This window comes from Notolabrus celidotus, chromosome 20, assembly GCF_009762535.1.
Source record: "Notolabrus celidotus isolate fNotCel1 chromosome 20, fNotCel1.pri, whole genome shotgun sequence".
In the NCBI taxonomy this organism is placed as follows: domain Eukaryota; kingdom Metazoa; phylum Chordata; class Actinopteri; order Labriformes; family Labridae; genus Notolabrus; species Notolabrus celidotus.
In genome coordinates this window covers 5,106,466-5,126,333 of record NC_048291.1, presented here as the reverse complement: position 1 = coordinate 5,126,333, position 19,868 = coordinate 5,106,466, and the positions used below count along the sequence as shown (strand labels likewise).

Genomic DNA, 19,868 nt, shown 5'->3' with positions numbered 1-19,868 from the left:
AATCTGATCCTGACGGAGAGGCGCCTGTAGCAGGACCTTTCTGAAAGATTGGTCACAGATTTAGTGTTTCTTGTTGTTTTATTTATCAGTATGTCGACGTGTGTTTTTGTACACAGCTACGAACATGTAGCTATGTGGCTATGCTAACTAGCGTGCCTACAACTAGCATGCCTCCCTCCTAAGCTCCTTGTTAGCACACGTGTGTGCAGGGAATGAAAAACAGAGGAGGGGTTGAGTTGTATTTTATACAGTCTATGGGCTGAACAAGCTCCGAGCTCTGACTTCCGTTACAGACCGGATGGCGTTGTGACGTATGAAAAACACTGAAAACTGAAACGGCTTGTTTCAGCACACATTTACAGAAAGGTGGAGAAATCAGAACAGGGGCAGAATGGATTCTTTTCATTTTCGGGGGGTTTGTAGACAGGGAAACATATTTCAGGTAGAGAACCATTAAAAAGTTGATTTTGCATGATATGTCACCTTTAACGTCCCTCGGATTTTAGGTATCCACTTCCTTGCCTTGTCTTTCTATTGTTGACATCAACACTGATGTTTTTAGTTCAATTCTTTCCTTCACACAAGAACACCAAAACACAAAAGGGAGTTTGCTAAAACCTGGGTGTCAGAAGTATCCGTAACAGCCAACATTAGACATCAAACTTCTATTGTGTCCCAAAATTGTATCGGCATGAAACAGAAACAACTCACACTTTACAAAGGTGATACAAATCTTCTGGACACACACCATCATGCTGAATTCATTTTTGTAACACTGCACCAGCTGGTAAGGGACAGTAAGCTTTGCGAGACAGTTCTCAGTTGGTAAATATTGACCTTAAAGAGAGCTCTCACTTCATGTTGTGTCCAAATGATCCCCAAGAACTCCCTCTTCTTCTTGTAATTTCCCCCCATCTTCCTCCCTCACCCCTCTGCTGATAGTTCCTCTGTCTGTTTGTTCGGTCTGTCCCTGATAATTAGGAGGAGTTTTGTCCTCATGATGAACATTTAAGTGTCGCTGTGAGAGCACAGTACCTGATTAATGGAGTCCGTTTGAAACTTTTAGTTCCCACCTTGCTCTCTTTTACTGCTTTTATGAAGCACCACAACCTCTGCTGGAAACAGAAACAGAGCATTCTGAGACCTGCAGTACTTACCCTTTAGATTCCTTCATTAAAAGCAGCAGGTGTCTCTGTCTTTCATTTATTCGGAACACCAAGTCCCACAGAGGTCTGCGCTGTGGAATCATTTTCTGCATGTGTGACAAATGACCGGACTTCTTAAATGTCACCCTGTGTTTAAAGGACAGCTTGATGATGAAAGTGGAGGAGCTGGCTGCGTGCCATCACGGGGGCTATGACTAACTCCTGGTGTCACGGTCTGATTGAGTGTGTGGAGGTAAGATAGTTTACCTGGTCACGTGACTGCCACCCCGTAACCAGACCACATGTTGTGCTCAGAGGTGTCCTTTAGACACGCTCACGCTAGTTACTAAGAGGCACCTCTTTAATCAAGTGGAGATGGGAGCCGAACAGCAGGAGGTGGAGACACATGGGGGTAGCTTTCTATCTTCAACTGGCTCCAGTGACTTCACGCTGGGACATGAAATTTCCCCTGGTTGGTTTTGTTACGCCTGATGTTTCAGGGACAAACTGCTGAAAGGCAGTTCTGTACTCAGGGGAATGAACATTATTCACAATGTGGAAGTGAGAAATCATTTTGCATTGTTTCTGTAGACCACCTACTGGGAAAACCATCGCTTCTGCACTGGTGGCAACGTTATGACTGGAGGGATTTTCATTGGCATTCATGAATGTAAAATCACTGCCACTCGCACTCTGAGCGATTCCACTTCCCCCGACTCTAAAATGTCAATAGTTAGTGTCAGATTTGCCAATGGCTGTGTTGTTAGTTTGCCAAACTATCTCAAATGTGTATATTCTGCCCCAGACCAGAGAAACAGTGGTTGCTTGTTATTTTTAACAACAAAGTAACGGCCACAGATGGTGCAATTTTTTTTTGTGCCAAACACTTCTCCTCCAATTGCTTCAAGTGAGACAAGAAAGGCAAGAAAGTAGGAATAACACTCAAATTTAAACGTACCAATTAGGGGCGTGATGTAGTTAGCATGGCTACAACACTTAAACATTTACCGGGTGGGACAGAAAGATTTACCCATCATATATTTCTATTCTATTTCCTTAGCTTTTGTCCTAGAAGCTCAAAATGTTGTATAGTTTCTCTCAAGAGCCATATCTTTTTAGATACCCAAGTTCATTTGTTTACTCCTAATGAGTGTTGAGTATGGCATCGAAAGGTAAGCGCGACCAGATTGTGGCCTTGAAGGAGGCTGGACTGACAATAAAGCGAATCATGAAAAAGGTGAATGTTTGTCGCAAGACTGTCTACAACGTCATGAAAAGATACAAGGAATCTGGCAAGACCACCAGCAAGCCAATTCCTGGAAGAAAACGTTCAGTTCGCACCAAAAGAGTTGTTGAGATGGTGAAGAAGAGAATCCAAAGGAATCCTCGCAGGAGCATGAGGGCAACAGCGAAGGAAGTGAAAATCTCAAGAACTTCACTGAGAAGAATTGTCAACAGGATCTCGGACTGAAAGCACTCAAAATGCAACGCAGACAACTGATTTCAGCTGCTTCAAAGAAAAAAAGGCTTGACAGGGGGAAAATGATGCTGCAGGAGATCCAGAGTGCCACAGACAAAGTCCTGGTTTGATTTGATGAGAAGATTTTCACCGTTCAGGCTGTGGTCAATTCCCAGAATGACAGGGTTTATGCAAGTAGTGCTCAGCACCTTCCCGAAGGCTGCAGAACCCATATCCGGCGTCAGAAGCCAGCTGGAGTCATGGTGTGGGCTGCTGTTGCATCTGATGGCTCGAAGTCTCCTTTGGTCTTCATTGAGGAGGGTGTGAAAGTGACCAGCCAGGTCTACCTTCAAATGCTTGAAGAAAAAGTGTTGCCATGGTGCACCAATGCATTTGGAAACAAGTATATCTTCACACAAGATGGCGCACCCTCTCACACATCCAATGTCACACAGGCCTGGTGCAAGCAACATTTTTCTGGCTTCTGGGACAAGAACATGTGGCCTCCGTCAAGTCCAGACATGAATCCTATGGACTTTGCAATCTGGTCTATCCTGGAGAGGGAGGTCTCAAGAGTATCTCACAGCAGTGTCACCGCTTTGAGGGAAGCTTTGATGAAGTCATGGTCAAAACTTGATGCAGAGACAGTGCGGCGCCAGGCAGTTCCAAGTCGTCTCCAGGCTATGATCAAGGCAAAGGGTGGCCATATTGAGATGTACATTTTTTTGGTGGCTGACAATAAAGTATAGAAACCGTGTTCAAAGTGTGTTTTGTTTGTCTGCAAGCATTTTTGAATAGAGTGGAAAAAACGATGTGTAAATCTTTCTGGCCCACCCTGTAGCATGTCCTGTTGGAGGTCAGAGTCAGGATCACGTGTGGTGTTCTTCTGGAGCGCTCGCCAAGTTTGCTTCAGTGTTTTTCCAACTCTGCATTCATCATCACCAGTCCTCACCCTCCCGCCTCAGACAACGCTCAGGGAGCCAATCAGTGCAGTGCCCACACACTTAGCTGACACGCACCTCCTCCAAAATGTAGCTACATGTAGAATCAATGCAGATCGCAAGCCCCTCATTTGTCCGCTCAGCGGGATTGTATTTACAGCATTTACAGCACTTCCAGGATCCCTTCTCATCGGCCACACTTTGGCCGTGTTATGGAGGTTTGTTGGACTGTATAGGGATCCGGTTTACTTTAATACACTTTGCCCCAAGAATGTCTATTAGAACACAGATGCAGAAACGTCTCTCTTTCAAAGATTTATTCTGTATTGCAACAGAACATGGGACTCACTTATGCGTGTTTTTTCCATAGACGCCCACAACCTCGTCTGTCAACCCAACTGTTAATCAATCAATCAATCAATCAATCTTTATTTGTATAGCGCCAAATCACAACAAACGTTATCTCAAGACGCTTTTACAAACATAGGAGGTCTAGACCACTCTATGTCAAATTATGAACAGAGACCCAACTTCAAGACAGGGTAAGACTCAGTCTGACCCCACCTTAATCCATCATGAGCATTGCACATCGCAGTATTTAGCTAGTTACAGTGGTGAGGAAAAACTTCCTTTTAACAGGCAGAAACCTCAGGCAGAACCAGACTCGTGTTAGACAGCCATCATGCCTCGACTGAGTTGGGTCTGGAAAGACAGATAGAGGGGAGTAAGAGAGAGAAGTGATAGTGATGAGACGAGTCGTAGAAGCTGTTGCCGCTGGAGTCCAGCATGTCCGGATCAGCTGGAGTCCAGATCGTCCACAGCAGGAGGACGCCTAGGGCAGCTCAGAGGAACCTACGAGACAATGGAGCTCAGGGACTCCAGAAAGGTCTATGGTTAGTAACTTTAATGGGACAGGCAGAGTTAAAGTAAGTGATGAGGGGGTTGGGGGGAAGGGGGTGAGCTAGGATCCAAGTGTGTCAGTGTGCCAGTTCCCTCGGCAGTCTAGGCCTATAGCAGCATGACGAAAGCTGGTCCAAGCCTGAGCCAGCTCTAACTATAAGCTTTGTCAAAAAGGAAAGTTTTAAGCCTACTCTTAAAAGTGGAGAGGGTGTCTGCCTCCCGGACCCTGACTGGTAGATGATTCCAAAGGAGAGGGGCCTGATAACTGAAGGTTCTACCTCCCATACTACTTTTAGAGATTGTAGGTACAACTAGCAAGCCTGCATGTTAATCAGTCCGTGTCCACACAACCATCCATATATGCACGTTTGCTGTACTTATTTTTTCCTCTGCTGCACGCTCGAGAAACAGACGGTCACACTGGCTCTGTACGCAACAGACCTCCAGCTCCGATGTGACAGCCTTTTGTACAGGCCGTGTATTACTTCTCCTCCTCTCTATTCTCCCCTGTAATCATGTCTGTATGATAAACAGCAACATGCATCAGGTGTCGATTAACATAACACGCTCTGAATCGCTGTGGAAAAGTAAACAAAAGATCGTAGTGGGGGCGGAATCAGGCGACCGGCAATCAGAGAGACCACACTGCCCTCAAGCGTTTTGGCAGAGGACTGCTGCGCGTCACGGACACATAGAAGCACAAGTATGTGGTGCTCATGTTGGCGTCAGCCCCTGCTGCGTAGGGGCGACGCAGAAGTATAAATCAGCCTTTAGTTTGTCAAACTATCTCAATTGTGTTTTTTCTGTCCCAGCACTGAAGGACAAAAGAAACAGTGGTTGCTTGTTATTTTTAACGACAAAGTGATGGATACAGTTGGTGCAATTTTTTTCGTACTACAATGTTACAATGTCATTTAGCAGACGCTTTTATCCAAAGCGACGTACATACGAGAACAAGAACAACACAAGCAAAGATCTAGACAAGAGGAAACAAGATCAGTAAGAGTAACAAAGTACTTCAAGTCAATTTGGGTGTAGGTACTGCCAAGCAGTGTAAAGGCAATGCACAAAAGTAAGTAAGGAATTATTTTTTTTTTTTTTCCCAAAATAAAGAACATCTACAATGAAGCAACCAACAAATTTAAGACCTTCCATTATCATCATCAACAATTAACATCACCACAATAATGACCAAAGTACCAAGTGCTGGGTCACTCAAGAGCTGAACACAGATTCCCAGAGTAGAGCAGGACAGTGAGAGTCAACTGTAGCTGGAAGACATGAGCTGCCACTGGGGACAACAGTGGAGAACAGTCTAGCTAAGTGCATAGTGCTTCCTAAAGAGCTTGGTCTTTAGCTGTCTTTTGAAAGTAGAGAGGGACTCTGCAGATCGAATGGAGTTGGCCAATTCATTCCACCATTTAGGGGCAACAGAAGAGAAGAGTCCAGCTAGTGATTTTGAGGCCTTGTGTGCTGGAAGCACTAGGTGCTTTTCAGAGGCTGCGCGTAGCGGGTGAGAAGGGCAGTAGACCTGGATGAGGGGTTCCAGGTAAACTGGAGCAGTTTTGGTTACTGCTTTGTGAGTCATGATTAGAGTTTTGTATCTGATGCGAGCTGCAACTGGAAGCCAGTGTAGTGAGATGAGCAGGGGAGTGACATGAGCTGTCTTAGGCTGGTTGAAGACAAGACGTGCTGCTGCGTTATAAGAGCTTGAACCAGGAGCTGTGTTGCGTGTTCTGTCAGGTAGGGTCTAATCCTCTTGATGTTATAGAGGGAAAAACGGCTACCGGGTACTAACCACTTCTCCTCAGACATGAACACTCAAATTTAAACGTGGGGGCGTAAAGGGGCATGCTGTTGTTATCATGGCTGCTACACTTCAACAGTTACTTTGTCCTTTTGTAGGTCAGATTTAGGATCATGTGTGTATTGTTCTTCTGGAGTGCTCGCCATATTTGTTTCAGTGTTTTTCAAACTCTGCATCCATCTTCACCAGTCTTCACCCTCCTGCCTCAGACAACTTTCAGGGAGCCAATCAGTGCAGTGCGTCATTATCAAAGCATCCCCACCCTTTTAGCTCCCTGCATGCATAATGAGGGGCTAATTAGATGACCAGCAAGTCCTTCAACCATAGGAAAGACTTTCTTTCCACCGTCCTTTACAACCAACTGGATTGTTTCCCAAGTTAGCGCCCCATGCCAACAACTGGCAAAACTAACCTTTATTTCTTTGACTTTACTGATTGGTTGGATCTATTGTGCCCTTATTTCATCATTCACGCATCTCTTTGTACAACACTTCATGGTGTACCATCACTAGATGTGCAGTCATTTTCTAACCTGAAATCATCCTTGTGACTACTGAACTGTTTAAAGTTTGTCCTTAATTCTACCTCTTCTTCTGTTTTTGTCTGCAGCCTTCACCATGATGATCATCTTGGCTCTTATCCGTATTGGTAAAGGCACCGGTGAGGGTCACCCACCAATCGCCTCCCTCTCCGGGGTGCCCAACCTGTTCGGGGTGTGCGTCTACTCCTTCATGTGTCAACACTCCTTGCCCTCCCTGGTGACGCCCATCTCCGATAAGAAGCATGTTGGGAAACTGGTGTTGGCAGACTACACCCTGATCCTGCTATTCTACGTGCTCCTGTCCTTCACCGCCATCTTCTGCTTCGACAGCTCCCTGCTGCACGACATGTACACCCTTAATTTCACCGACAACTGCGATGTGTTGAATATTCCCTTCCTGCGCTACTTCCTGGGCCTGTTCCCGGTCTTCACCATCAGCACCAACTTCCCAATCATCGCCGTCACGCTTCGCAACAACTGGAAGACCCTGTTCCACCGGGACGGGGGCACCTACCCTTGGGTGGTGGACCGTGTTGTGTTCCCCCTCATCACACTGGTGCCTCCGATTGTGGTGGCTTTCTGCACCCACAACTTGGAGTCCCTGGTGGGCATTACGGGAGCGTACGCCGGCACGGGGATCCAGTACATTGTCCCAGCTTCTCTCGTCTTTTACTCGCGACGCCACCTGGAACCCGTGGTGGGCAGGGATGCGGTTAACAAGCACCGGTCTCCCTTCCGTCACTCTTGTTGGGTGTGGTTTGTTTGGCTGTGGGCTGCCTCCTGCCTCATGTTTGTCACAGCCAACATCATCCTAAACGACACCAAGAACTGAGAACTCACTGATCCAAAAACTCTCTGTATGTTTGGCCAGTTTCCTTGTCCCGACACGAGGCCTTACTCGCTGCTGGATGGACAGTGTGCCTTTTTATGGAACTTTTGTTGCATCAATTAAATGTAATTAAGAGTAATTTATCAAATTTTGTTGAAAGGGACCAAATATTGAGTGTTTTTGTTCCATCATGAGAGCTGGAACAGTGTATGAAAACAGTAAAAGGGAACTAAAACAAGTGATTTATTGAAATTATATTTTGTTAAATAAACAGTCTATAGTCAGAGGTTTCAAGGATTTGCACTTACACAACTATTTAGAGATATATCTTAAGTGGTCTGGCTGCTTCAAAGGAGAAGCTGCTCATCAAATGGTCAGCTAGCTTGCCCTTTGAGTTGTTGGTTTCAGGAAGTTACAAACATTTTGGCCCAAATTCAAACTTTGACTTGAGACAGTTCATGTAAGGGAGTGTTATGCCCGAATTCCAGCAGATCCATGTCCGGTCTGTATCCGATCCGTCACTGCCCCGGATCTGATAGGTTTCTATTCTAGTCAATGTGTTAACTTCCACTGGATCCACTTCGTTGCATTCCGGCTGCGTCTCTGATCCGGCAGGTCAGAACGCAACAGATCAGAGATGCAAGACTTCTATTTTTGCACAGAGCAGATGGAGCGGGACAGGAAGTCAGGCACCAAAACAAAATGAAAGCATCCAGTAATTTTCAAAATAAAACAATCTGTGTTATCATTAGATCATTTTTACCTTGACTACAACAACAAAATGTCCTTTTGAGCGGAGCCAGGCCTGGAGTCAACAGGTCAGAGGTTTTCAGAGACCGATAAAGACAACATGGATGAGAAAAGGAGGAGAAGAATCGTTCATTCGGTAATTACAGCGGGAAAACCTCGGTCACATGACTCCAGCTGTCCGGTGGTCCTGCACTGTGCTGCGTTCTGAAAACGCAACCGGTGGGTGTTGACGGAAGAGAGAGCAACGAGCCGGACCGCAGCGGATCGGAGACAGATCTGTTGGACGTCCCGTGTCAGTCTGTTCAGTAAACCACTGCACAACTGGATGGAAAGGTTCCTTGGGTTAACTTAAATGGAGTTCTTTGTTTTAGTCTCAATAAAACCCCAAGTTCTGGAAAAGGTCGACTTCATAGACTGGATATAAGAAATGGACAAAGCCACAGGGACGTTTCTGAAGCCATGAAATGGACTTTTTTTTGTCATTGTTTTCAACTCAGAAGTGACTGTTTGGACCAGAGTTTGGAGCTGGCTTTATTTTTAGCTTGAGTTGGCGCCACCTTCGCTTGAAGCATTCATCTGTAGTCCTTTGTAAGGCTACATCCACTTCTTATGAGAGTCTAAGGTGTGAAACTAACAACACTTTGAGTTCAGTGTGTAGTTCTGTACTTCTAGAAAGGTGAGGTGTTAAGACTCTGAGGGATCCATGAGCGAACTGTTGCATCAGAAATGTGTCAAACCAATTTAATTACCTGAATTAGAGCCTGTCACATCAAGACTTCTGCTTTGTGGAACTGCTTGGCGTCCACACAGCTCAATAATGTAATTTGAAACAGATGAACCAAAGAAGGAAAAGGAAAGAATCAGGGATGATCACTCTCTCCTGGCTGACACGTATCCATTGCTCAGCATTGTCTGCCTCAGATCCTCCTCGCCCCCTCATGAACAATGAAGCCCTGACGTGACAGATCCTCTGACAGATAGGCCTCGAGGAAGAGCTCCATCTCTGTTTATCACCGGGCACATCGCATGTGTAGTTCACACACGGGGCACGTCTCACGTCTTTTACTGCTCAGCACCCGTTCATGACTCTGTCAGCCTCGTACTGTATCTATCACACAAACCCAACACCTGACCTGACAGGATAATAGTGATCTACAGGGCCTCTGTTCTGGATCTGCTCAGGCATCAGAGGACTAAAGTGAAAGGTAGTGAACAGAGACTACAAACTTCATATGCTACTTCACCGTAGCGATGCAGATTTCCTGGACATGTGGCAGCTTTCTTGAGTTGTGCCTCTTGTTAACGGACTGTGTTATTGCCTTCACTCCTTTATTGTCTGCCTGTTTCAGTTTGTCTTTGTGCTTTGAGGAGTTTAACGTCAATACAAGGGTCGGCCGACCCTGAATGCACAGAAACATAAACGGTGAATGGTTTGTTTGTAGCACTGACAGTGAACGGGTGTCTTGGGGACTATTTTTATTGAAGAAAGTAGTTCCTCTGAAACCTATTTATTCTGCTGTTTATGGACTTTTAGGGCCAACAGAGGTATTGTCTCTGGAGAGAAATGTTGCTGCTCACTACATTTTTAAATTGAGATTTTAATAGATTGGCTTGGAGGCAGAAATCTTGGAGGGAGATGTCTCAAAAACTTGGACAAGTAGAACCAAATTTCTCACATATTTTGTAGTTTTGCTTGGGTAAAAGGAACATTAAGGCTTAGACCTTTTTTATTTTTTTCTTGTTTCTTTTTAAAGTTATGTTTTTTTGGGGGACTTTTTGCCTTTATTAGATCGGAGAGCGGGAGAGAGACAGGAAACGTGGGGAGCAGAGAGTGGGGGATGACATGCAGGAGGTGGTCTTTAGCAGGGGTTCCCAAAGTGGGGGTCGCAAGACACAAATTGGGGGTCATGAGATGTCTTCTAGAATGTTTTTTTTTTTTTAAGTTACCAAAGATAGTATATTTTACCCACTATATTAAAAAAAATATTGAAAAAATAGTAGCTAACCTTGAAATAAAACTTTGAAAATAGAAAATGTGATGAGTTTTCTGCCTTTCTTTTTGCCAGATGACTATATGACAAACATCTGGCAAAAAGATACTTATAAGACATGCTCATATAGGTAAGCACATTTTCTGCAGACCAGCTAAATGAAGCCACATTAAATCACTTTGAGGGAAAGTGGGGGTCGTGAATCTTTGGCACCTACATTTTGGGGGTTGCAGGATGAAAAGTTTGGGAACCCCGGGTCTATACCCTCTGTATGTGGGGCGCTTAGACCACTAGGCCACCAGCACCCTTGGCTTTTGCCTTTTGCCTTTTTAAGTGTTGCTACAACAAACCTGTAGAGCTTCAGCAAGTTTAGGAATCCAGTTTTGAATTAGTTTAAGATTCACATCGTGACCACAAATGTACAAATTTCTGATTGGCACATACCTGAAACATGACTTCAGCTTCCAGTGTAATCAAATACGTTATTCTGTATGACTTAAATTTGACTTCTCCAAATAATTATAGTTAACAAATGTCACCTCTGCTTAGAAATAACTACTATAAATTAAAAATAACCAATCCAATGCTTAGTTACTAGGGATGCACCAATCCTACTTTTAAGGTCCCGATACCGATACCTGAGCTTTGGTATCTGCCGATACCGATACTAGCCGATCTGATTCTGGTATTGATTTAACAATCTCTATTCCTTAATGTGAGGACAGAATCATGTTTTGGCAACTTCAGGCTTTTCTGACTTGATGGTGAACTGTACCTGGGTTCCAAGTGCTAAACTAGAGGCTGGAATCCCTTAATTTCAAGGATCCGGAACAATTAAATCCAATAACCTGTCCGTGTTTTCACACTTTGAATCCATTAATTGAAGGTTTCTTGCTTCTTTGAAGTCGGCTACAGCTCACGTAAACTTCTTCCTTTGGGCTTCCATTATATTTTTCAACGCGACCGCCATCCATCAAAAGAAGCGTGACATGCACTTAAACTGCAGGGCCTCTTTAGTTATCCTCCATCATGCTCCACCAGGCAAAAATGCACAGACCGGCTGGCGCTGATGACGTACATGGCTGTTGTAAACACAGAAAAGCATAGAACTGAGATGAATAGATCGGCCATGTGGATCGGCATTATATATCGGCCCCTTGTCATCGATATCAGATCTAGCTTTTTGAGTCCGATCTAGCCGATACCAGGATCGGATCGGTGCATCCCTACTAGTTATGAGAAAATGTGTCCAAAATATAGGAGATTAGCAAACAACATCAACAATACCTCTACATTGGAATCAAAATGAGAGTTAAACTGACTTAAACACAGTTTAAAGTGTAGATTAATACAGATTTAAGACATAAACCTCAGTTGAAATCAAATACGTTGTTCTATATGACTTCTATTGGACTTTATGTTCTGTCTCCAAATTATTTTATAAAAAAATGTAACTTCTGCTGAGAAATAACTACTATAATGAAAAATAACCAATCCAATGCTTAGTTATGAGCAAAATGTAGGAGATTAGCAAACAACAGCAACAATACCTCGACGTTGGAAACATAATGGGAGTTAAACTGACTTAAACACAGTTTAAAGTGGGGATGAATACAGATTTATAATGGTATATTTAAGTGTTATTAGTGCAATATTACAAACAAGTGTATAGATATAGAAAGAACTGACTCGTCATTCCCACTTTGACTTTCTGTGACATGGTGAAAAAATGGTCCTGCCTTTACTTTTCAGAAACTTATCCACAGCACAAGATCCCATCATTCCACAGATATCTTGTTTGTCAGCCAAATCTGCTTGTAATGATCTCATCTGTATGTCCCTTAGAAGCTAAACAGAAGCTGTTCCCACCAGTGAGAGCTTTAGCGTACGCTCCCTGTGGTCAAAAGGGACGCAACACAACACGACACGACGCTGTCACGTATTTGTTTCTGAACGCTCCTGCTTCTGCTGCTGTTGTGGTCGATTACAATGCAAAGCCTGTCTCAGGGTGAGCAGCAGTTCAGTGGGTTGTGGAGCAGTTAGAGAGGCTGTGGAGTGTTTTCATCAACTGCTGAGATGCAGTTTGGATTGGAAGGTAATGTGCTGTGACTCCAGTGTTTTAAAGGCACTGCTCATGCTTTGTAGCACTGCTGTAGCGCCCGAGTACTGTTGAGGTAGTAGAGGTGCTACTGCTTTGTTCTGTTCATATTTACCAAACAACAAGAGTTTTGACTGGACTAGATATGGACTTTCCCAGTCCTTCTGGGTCAAATTCATCAATAGGTTTGGATTTGATGGACCACTGCTGGTAACCATGACATATTGTAGCTACCATCAGCCTGTAGTTTGGGACTTTTGTCTAACTTGGCTGGTTTTTGAACTGGATGTGGAACCTTTGGATCTGTGCCTGTCATTGGTTAGTTCGGGCCAAGAGGGTAGAGCTTGAAAAGAGCTTACGGACCAAGGTTTTATAAGTCAGTCCATGCCCCAGGCGTCTTCTTTGGGGAAACAATCCATTAGTTTCAGTCAGTTTGTTCATCAGGGTAAGATCCTATTTGTGGTGGTGGCTTAAAGGAGGTGCAACTTTAAAAACAAGAGCTAGTAGACCATTGTGAATGGTTGAACCAGTTACTAAATTGATTTTCACCACTACTGCTTGCTGTCTTTTCAAACACCAACCCAAGCTTTAGTGCTCTGTCAACAGTAAAAACTGTTACTCTTTAAGAAACAATGAAAAAGCTAACGGGTATAATGAGCTCAGAAACGTACGCCTGCTAGCATAATAAGAAAAGTACCATAATATTTACTCAAATATTAAAAACAAACCCTTCAAATGATTTGATATTTTCATGTAACCTTCAGACTTACAACACTGACACGTTTGTGAGGTTAACTTCCTCTACAAGTAGCATCCGACCTTTTAATAACGCACAAGCTAACGTCTTTACTTGATGTACAAAAGCTAAGCTAAATAAGAATTGACCCCCTTGTACAGTTTTTATACCAGGCTGTAAACATGTTCATCGCTGCTGTATAGTTCATTATTTTAAAATGGGGCTCTATGGGGATTGACTCACTTTTGGAGCCACCCCCTGGTGGCAATTTGGGGAACTGCATTTACTGTGTTAGCTTCTGTTCTCAGCTCTAGAAATCGCTGTTTGTTATTAATGTGAAATCTGCAGCAGTCTGTTTATGCAGAGACGCATAAACAATCATTTTTATGTGTATTCGACATGTTTACATCCCAACGTCTGTGCCGTCTGTTTGTCATCCTCACATTTTCCGATGTTTCTGACGGAAAGGGAACATTTAAAAGAAAGGTACAAACGCTTCAACACCCTGTGTAGATATTTATAATATAATATGGAGACAAAGATGTGACTGTGTGTGTGTGTCTGTGTGACTGTGTGAGTGATAAGATGTTAAATACGACTCTTACTTGGAGTTTTGAAATGTGCCTTTATTATTACACAGGGTCGTTTTCTGGCCCTGAAATTATCAATTATCAGCTCTGCTATTTTTTTCCTTTTAAAAACAGCTCGCCAGAAATCATCATCTGCATGTAAGCCATTTTATTTAACTGACAATCTGTGTGTGTACTTCAAATACTTCATAAACCCTTGTTTTTTCGTGTTTACTGTATTTCTGAGTCATTTAATTTTCTCATTGTTTCTGGTTTTTGTTTACAATGATTTCACCAGCCTGTGATTCTCAATCATTTAATTGGATGTTTACTGCTTTAATTGATGTTCTGTTTGATTTTTATGAATTACAAAGAGAAAATAAAAGCTTTATGTTCTTCTGAAACTCACAGACCTCAGTTATTTGGAGAGAAATTGGGTTGTCTGAAATCCTGGGACAGCTTTTTGAAGTTTTTTTCACCCTCATACCAATCATTTTAACACATTGGCTTCAGATCAGAGAATTTGGACGGAGGAGAATTGGGCTGCTGCTGAATCCTGGGCGGCGATCTCTCCCATTTGTAGTGATGGGCAGATGAAGCCTTATGAAGCTTTGGAGCTGTCTTTCAATTTGTGGTGGAAAAGATTCCATGTCTTTCGGACAGACCGGGATAACACAGAGAGTGCTGTGGGCCTCTGACCCTATTATCTGCACAGGGAGATCTCACATGTCATACTGGTAGCTGTTTACATCCCCACTCTGCCAACCCGACTACGGCGTCCAACGTTCTCAACGATGCCACAGCAAGACTCCAGACAGACCACCGGAGTGCCCTCTTCCTGATCTCCAGGGACTTCAACCATGCATTTGTTTTCTACAGAGCTTATTCTGTCTTCTGTACATACTTTTATTTTCATTGTATTTGTATTTATATCTTATTAATGACTTTCTTCTATTAATATTATTTGATATTAAAAATGATTGTGTATAGGAGCAACTTTAATGACTGAATTTCTCCACAGGATAAACAAAGTAGGGGAGAATGGGGTTGGTTGGCACATAGGTTTGTTGGCACACTTGTTATATCTCGCCACCCGAGAGCGCTGTCTCTCAAATTGGGGTATGGACATTTCCAGAATTAGGATCAGAGCTCACCTACATAGTCTTCTCTGGAGTAAGACAGCTGAACTTGAGGTGAGAGGACTTTTTGTGTTTTTCATGTCAAATTGTAAATATTCAGCTCCTCAGTATTTTTCTTCTAGGCTTTTAAATGATGTGTTTATAACAAACCAAGTGTTACCCTTACAAAGTGTGAGGGGAAAGCTATAGTTTAGATTTTTATCAGCTAGCTAAGTAGTTGTTAGATGGTTGTTAGCCTTGATGCTAGCAAAAAATTCCAGTTGGGGTTGGTCGTCACATTCTCTTTGGGGTTGGTTGTCACATGTAACAACCAACCCCTATGTTGGCAAAATTATGCCTGGTGAAATGAGTTGGAGTGCGCAGACCCTACATTTGCCATCACTGTAACTCAGACAGTGACTGCATGTAGCCTAGTTGAGTCGGCCATTATTGTTTGGCCTATTTGTTTTGTTCTTTATGTTGTCATATAGGCTGGCCTAAAGATGTGTTTCCTGTTCATGTTCCTTGATCATTTTATGTTAAAATGCATTAAGTTATGTAGGCCTAACACTTGTCAGTGCAATTAGACTTTTAAATTTAGTTCTGCCTTCTTTCCTTTTTTAAAAGATTTTTCCCATTGAAATACCATTGTGACAACCAACCCCATAGTGTGTGACAACCAACCCCATAGTGTGTGACAACCAACACCATAGTGTGTGACAACCAAACCCATAGTGTGTGACAACCAACCCCATAGTGTGTGATAACCAACCCCATAGTGTGTGACCACCAACCCCATAGTGTGTGACAACCAAACCCATAGTATGTGACAACCAACCCCATAGTGTGTGACAATCAACCCCATAGTGTGTGACAACCAACCCCATAGTGTGTGACAATCAACCCCATAGTGTGTGACAACCAACCCCATAGTGTGTGACAACCAACCCCATAGTGTGTGACAACCAACCCCATAGTGTGTGACAACCAACCCCGTCTTTGATAGTTAATTGCCTCTTTGTTACAATCAGTTGGAAAATGAGAGGGACACACATTTCAAGCCAACACCTTAAGCTTCAATTTAATGTAGGAATGACTATTGAAAGATGTTTTGATGATGAGCAATCATCAAAACAGTAAAAAGTGTGACAACCAACCCCGTTCTCCCCTATTTCTGATTCTGATAGGGCTAAATTCTAACCTTGTTGGGATTCTAACTTGAAGTCTAACCACAGTTCACTATACATCATCCCTCACTTAGCTGACACTTAAAGTGCATGATTACAGGAACTGTGTTCACAAACAACCACTTTTGGATGAGATTTTGAGCCCATGCAGTGACTTCCACTTCAGAGTCATGTCAGTAGTAGAAATCTAAACAGGGATCTTCCATATATTTATGGATGTACTTGCACTAGTCACATACATTAGCAAAAACAAGGCGTGCAGGTGGAAAGATTCATCCGTAGTGGTATGAGTGTGTGTGAGGGGCACTCATTGAGCTTAGTGAAGGAATCATCCCAGAGTAGAGTCAGGTGTGTGTGCCTGATTGCCCTTGATTTGAAGCAGGTGCAGGAAGCTTATATATACTCTTGGACTCCAGTGCTCTGTGCTGACTCATTAGCTCTCTGTCTGAGTTAGTGAGTGGATTTCTTCTGTGTTCACAAAACCTCTCTGACATTTTGCCCTCTCTTTTCGTGTCTCAATAAAAAAAACAGTTTTGTTGAAGTCAAGCAGGTCTTTACTTGCGTCCCCCCTCATCCTGTCAGTTTGTTTATAAGACGTTGAGCATAACTGCGCCTCAACATGATGGACATAAATCCCATCTAGTTCAGCTCATTACTGAGAGTTTAATTCCGCAGATAATCTGATTTAGTTCGTGCTTCAGTGAAGAAAAGAGCACATCTGTTTGATTGCATTTTAAAAAAAACAAACTGAGTATTTGAAAAATCCCCCGTTTTCACAGCAAGAGATCAAATATCTGCAAACAAACATCAGCCAGCACCTGCTCTCTGCACTGCATAAACCAAGCAGCAATTAAGCACTCTGTGAATTAATTAAACAGTGCCAAGTTTGCATTTCCAATTATAGCTCTACACTCGAACACGTCGGCACACCCCACATACATAAAAAGGGCAGAGGGTAAATTCAATTACAGCCAAGCAAGCCTGCAGATTGAAATTCAGAGGGGGAACTTTGCTTTGATAATAAAAACAGAGATTTGGTATGTCAATAAAAAAACACTCGGGTGCTTCAGGAGAGATTGAGGTGAACAGAGGTGTTATCATAAAAAAAAAGATGCCAATTACCTGGAGAGCAGGTACAAATAGTGCTGACTCTGGGGCTGTAAAATAGTGTAGGAGTACGACTGAAACCCAGAATGTGTGATGACTAAAGTTACAGCAAAGCTGCGCTGATTCATGCTTTCATTCCCCAGGGGAGACTCTTTTATTTTTATTGGCACCGGGGAGGGGAGGGGAGGGGAGGAGCTGGATGTGTTTGTGAAAACAAGCAGATTGGAAACAAGCCAGATCATCCGTCACTGAGGAGGCGGAGGATTTCCTCTTGTTCTTCTGTCAACAAAAACTCTGACGCTCAACACAAACTCTTTGCCAACTAGATTTATTAAATCTTAAAGGAACATTTGTTTAGTGTAACCTCAGTCATCATTCTGTCCTCCAGCCAGCTGGTTAAGTTTTCATTCTTCAGCAGCTTTTCAGCATTTCAAATTACTACTATAATATCTGAGTAGTAATTACGTACTCAACTCTGATTGGTTAATCACTGTATTCAGAGGTCTGTTATTATTAAGAACAGACCAGTGATGTGCATACAGATCTTATCACATCATTTCTAGCAAGTCCTTTCTGCTAAATGCTGCTAAATTGTACACACTGTACCTTTAAGACTCATCACGCCCTAAATCATCCCTGTATAATCGTTCAGTCAGAACCAAGCAGCAACCTCTGATCTAAAAATATGAGGCCAATGCAGAAGTGCTAAAAACTGCAGTTCAGGTGCGCTGGTGGCCTAGCGGTCTTAGCGCCCCACGTACAGAGGCTACAATTCTCGTCACAGGGTCGCTTGTTCGATTCCCGACTTATTGCATGTCCTACCCCTTCTCTACTCCCCACATTTCCTGTCTCTCTTCATTTGTCTCTTCAAAACTGCAGTTCAGCGAGAATCCGCTTGAGGCTGGCTCCAGAAGTACCGGAAACCACAAACACACCAATTCAAAAAGCCGATCTTTGCAGCAGAAATAAACATGTTTGCAGCCTGGGACAAAAAACGTCTTGGCCCTACGTAGCTAATCTCTGTATCAGCACACGCTGTGGGGGTTAAATTTTTTTCTAATGCAACGGTTTAGAAGATATTAAGATTTTGAGTTTTTGCCCAAATAAGGACACGACTGACTTGACTCCCGGTCGGGAACACATAGCTGTTGGCTAAGAGGCTCAAACTCCGCCCCTTTACGTCACACTGTCTGGTTGAGTTCCACATTTCCAATATGGCTGCCGCCGTTGATTGGCTTCAAAACAGCGCTCAGGAACAGATGGGTGACGTCATGGATACTACGTCCATATTTTATACAGTCTATGATAGCAACTTGTCTGTATGATTAAACCAAAACAGAGGTGGCACCGCCATGTGGCGCTACCTGGTACTGCAGCAGTATCACAACAACTAGACTCTGACCGTTACAACAACCAAAAGAACGTTTATCTGGACAAGCAGGTACGTTGTTGATGTGGACTGTACATGCTTGATGACTCATGCCACAAAAATCATCATTTACTCAAACAGACACTTACATTATGAAATGCTGGAACTTAGATTCAGAGAAGGTCAAAGTTACCTGAGATGATGAATCTGCTTGGATGCTGATGTGATCATTGGCTCTGCCTGTCACTCAAAGGCTCAGATACTGAACACGGTCTTGTAGCCACTGGTTTGCTTGGTGTCTCATTCATCAAGCAGCTAACATCAGAGAAACACATTGGTAGCACTGTTGAGATATCATGTTAGAAGTTCTTTCTCCTTTTCTTCCTCCTGCCTCTAGAGTGCTGGTGACACAGGCACTACTTTTATCTCACCTTGATTACTTCTCACCTGTCTGGTCGGCTGCAGCCCAAAAAAGATCTGTCTAAGCTTCAAATAAAGCTGCACGACTCGATCTGGCCTGTCCCATCAGGTGTGAGGCTGAGCACATGCCAGTCTCACATGCCTCAGAGTCGACAAGAGGTTGGCATGCCACCTCATGAATTTCATTAGGAATATCTGTGAGAGTAAACATCCAAATCGTCTGTACTCACAAATAAAGCATGAGAATGATCATCGAGTGACTGTACCCAGCGGGTGGCTCAGGGGGATTTGTTTAAACAATGACCCAGGACTGATGCAGTCTGCATATAACACAAGACTGAACATTTCTACCAATGGTAAAGTTCGACATCCAGAGCTCTTCTCCTGTTCTGTTTGTGTAAACTTCACGTCTGTCCTCTTTGATTTGGTCAGTGTCTCTTTCATTCAGCTCCTCTGAGTTTAAACCTCCCTCTCTGTTCCTGCCCTCTGTCTGTCCTCTCTGCTTCTTCTTCTTCTTCTTTTTCTTCTTCTTCTTTCCTTTGCTGGTGACCAGTCAGCCTTTAAACCCAAATCTAAATTTCATCCTTCCTTAATTAACTAAGAGTAAAATCCAAAATATCCTGAATGTTGTGTACAAGTTTTGAGGCTAGTTGACATGAATGTTTTTGCCACATTGTCAACAGGCAGAGGTGAAACATGCTGGACTCCTTGACTTGATTTGATGACAGTGTCCTTCCTGTAAGGGTGAGCCCGACTAAGGATTTGCTTAGTCGGATCTGATTCATCAGATTTTGCCCATAGTCGACGAATAGTTGAATGTTTGTTGTTCTTCCTTATTGACTCAAAGTCTGCATGATGGTGACCGCATGACAATGTTACGCATAACCATTTACAATTAAGA

The 19,868-nt window shown here is 43.2% G+C and overlaps 1 protein-coding gene across 2 annotated transcripts in view; it reads left to right on the top strand.

Moving 5' to 3' along the window:
- Positions 1-7,906, top strand: part of tmem104 (transmembrane protein 104) — a 123,465-nt gene extending 115,559 nt beyond the window's left edge. For both annotated transcript variants that reach the window (XM_034711811.1, XM_034711810.1), the window contains exon 10: positions 6,862-7,906. In XM_034711811.1, coding sequence (XP_034567702.1) covers positions 6,862-7,625 — 764 coding nt within the window. In that variant the 3' untranslated portion in view covers positions 7,626-7,906. The remainder of the gene's footprint in view (positions 1-6,861) is intronic.
- The last annotated feature ends 11,962 nt before the right edge of the window (positions 7,907-19,868 follow it).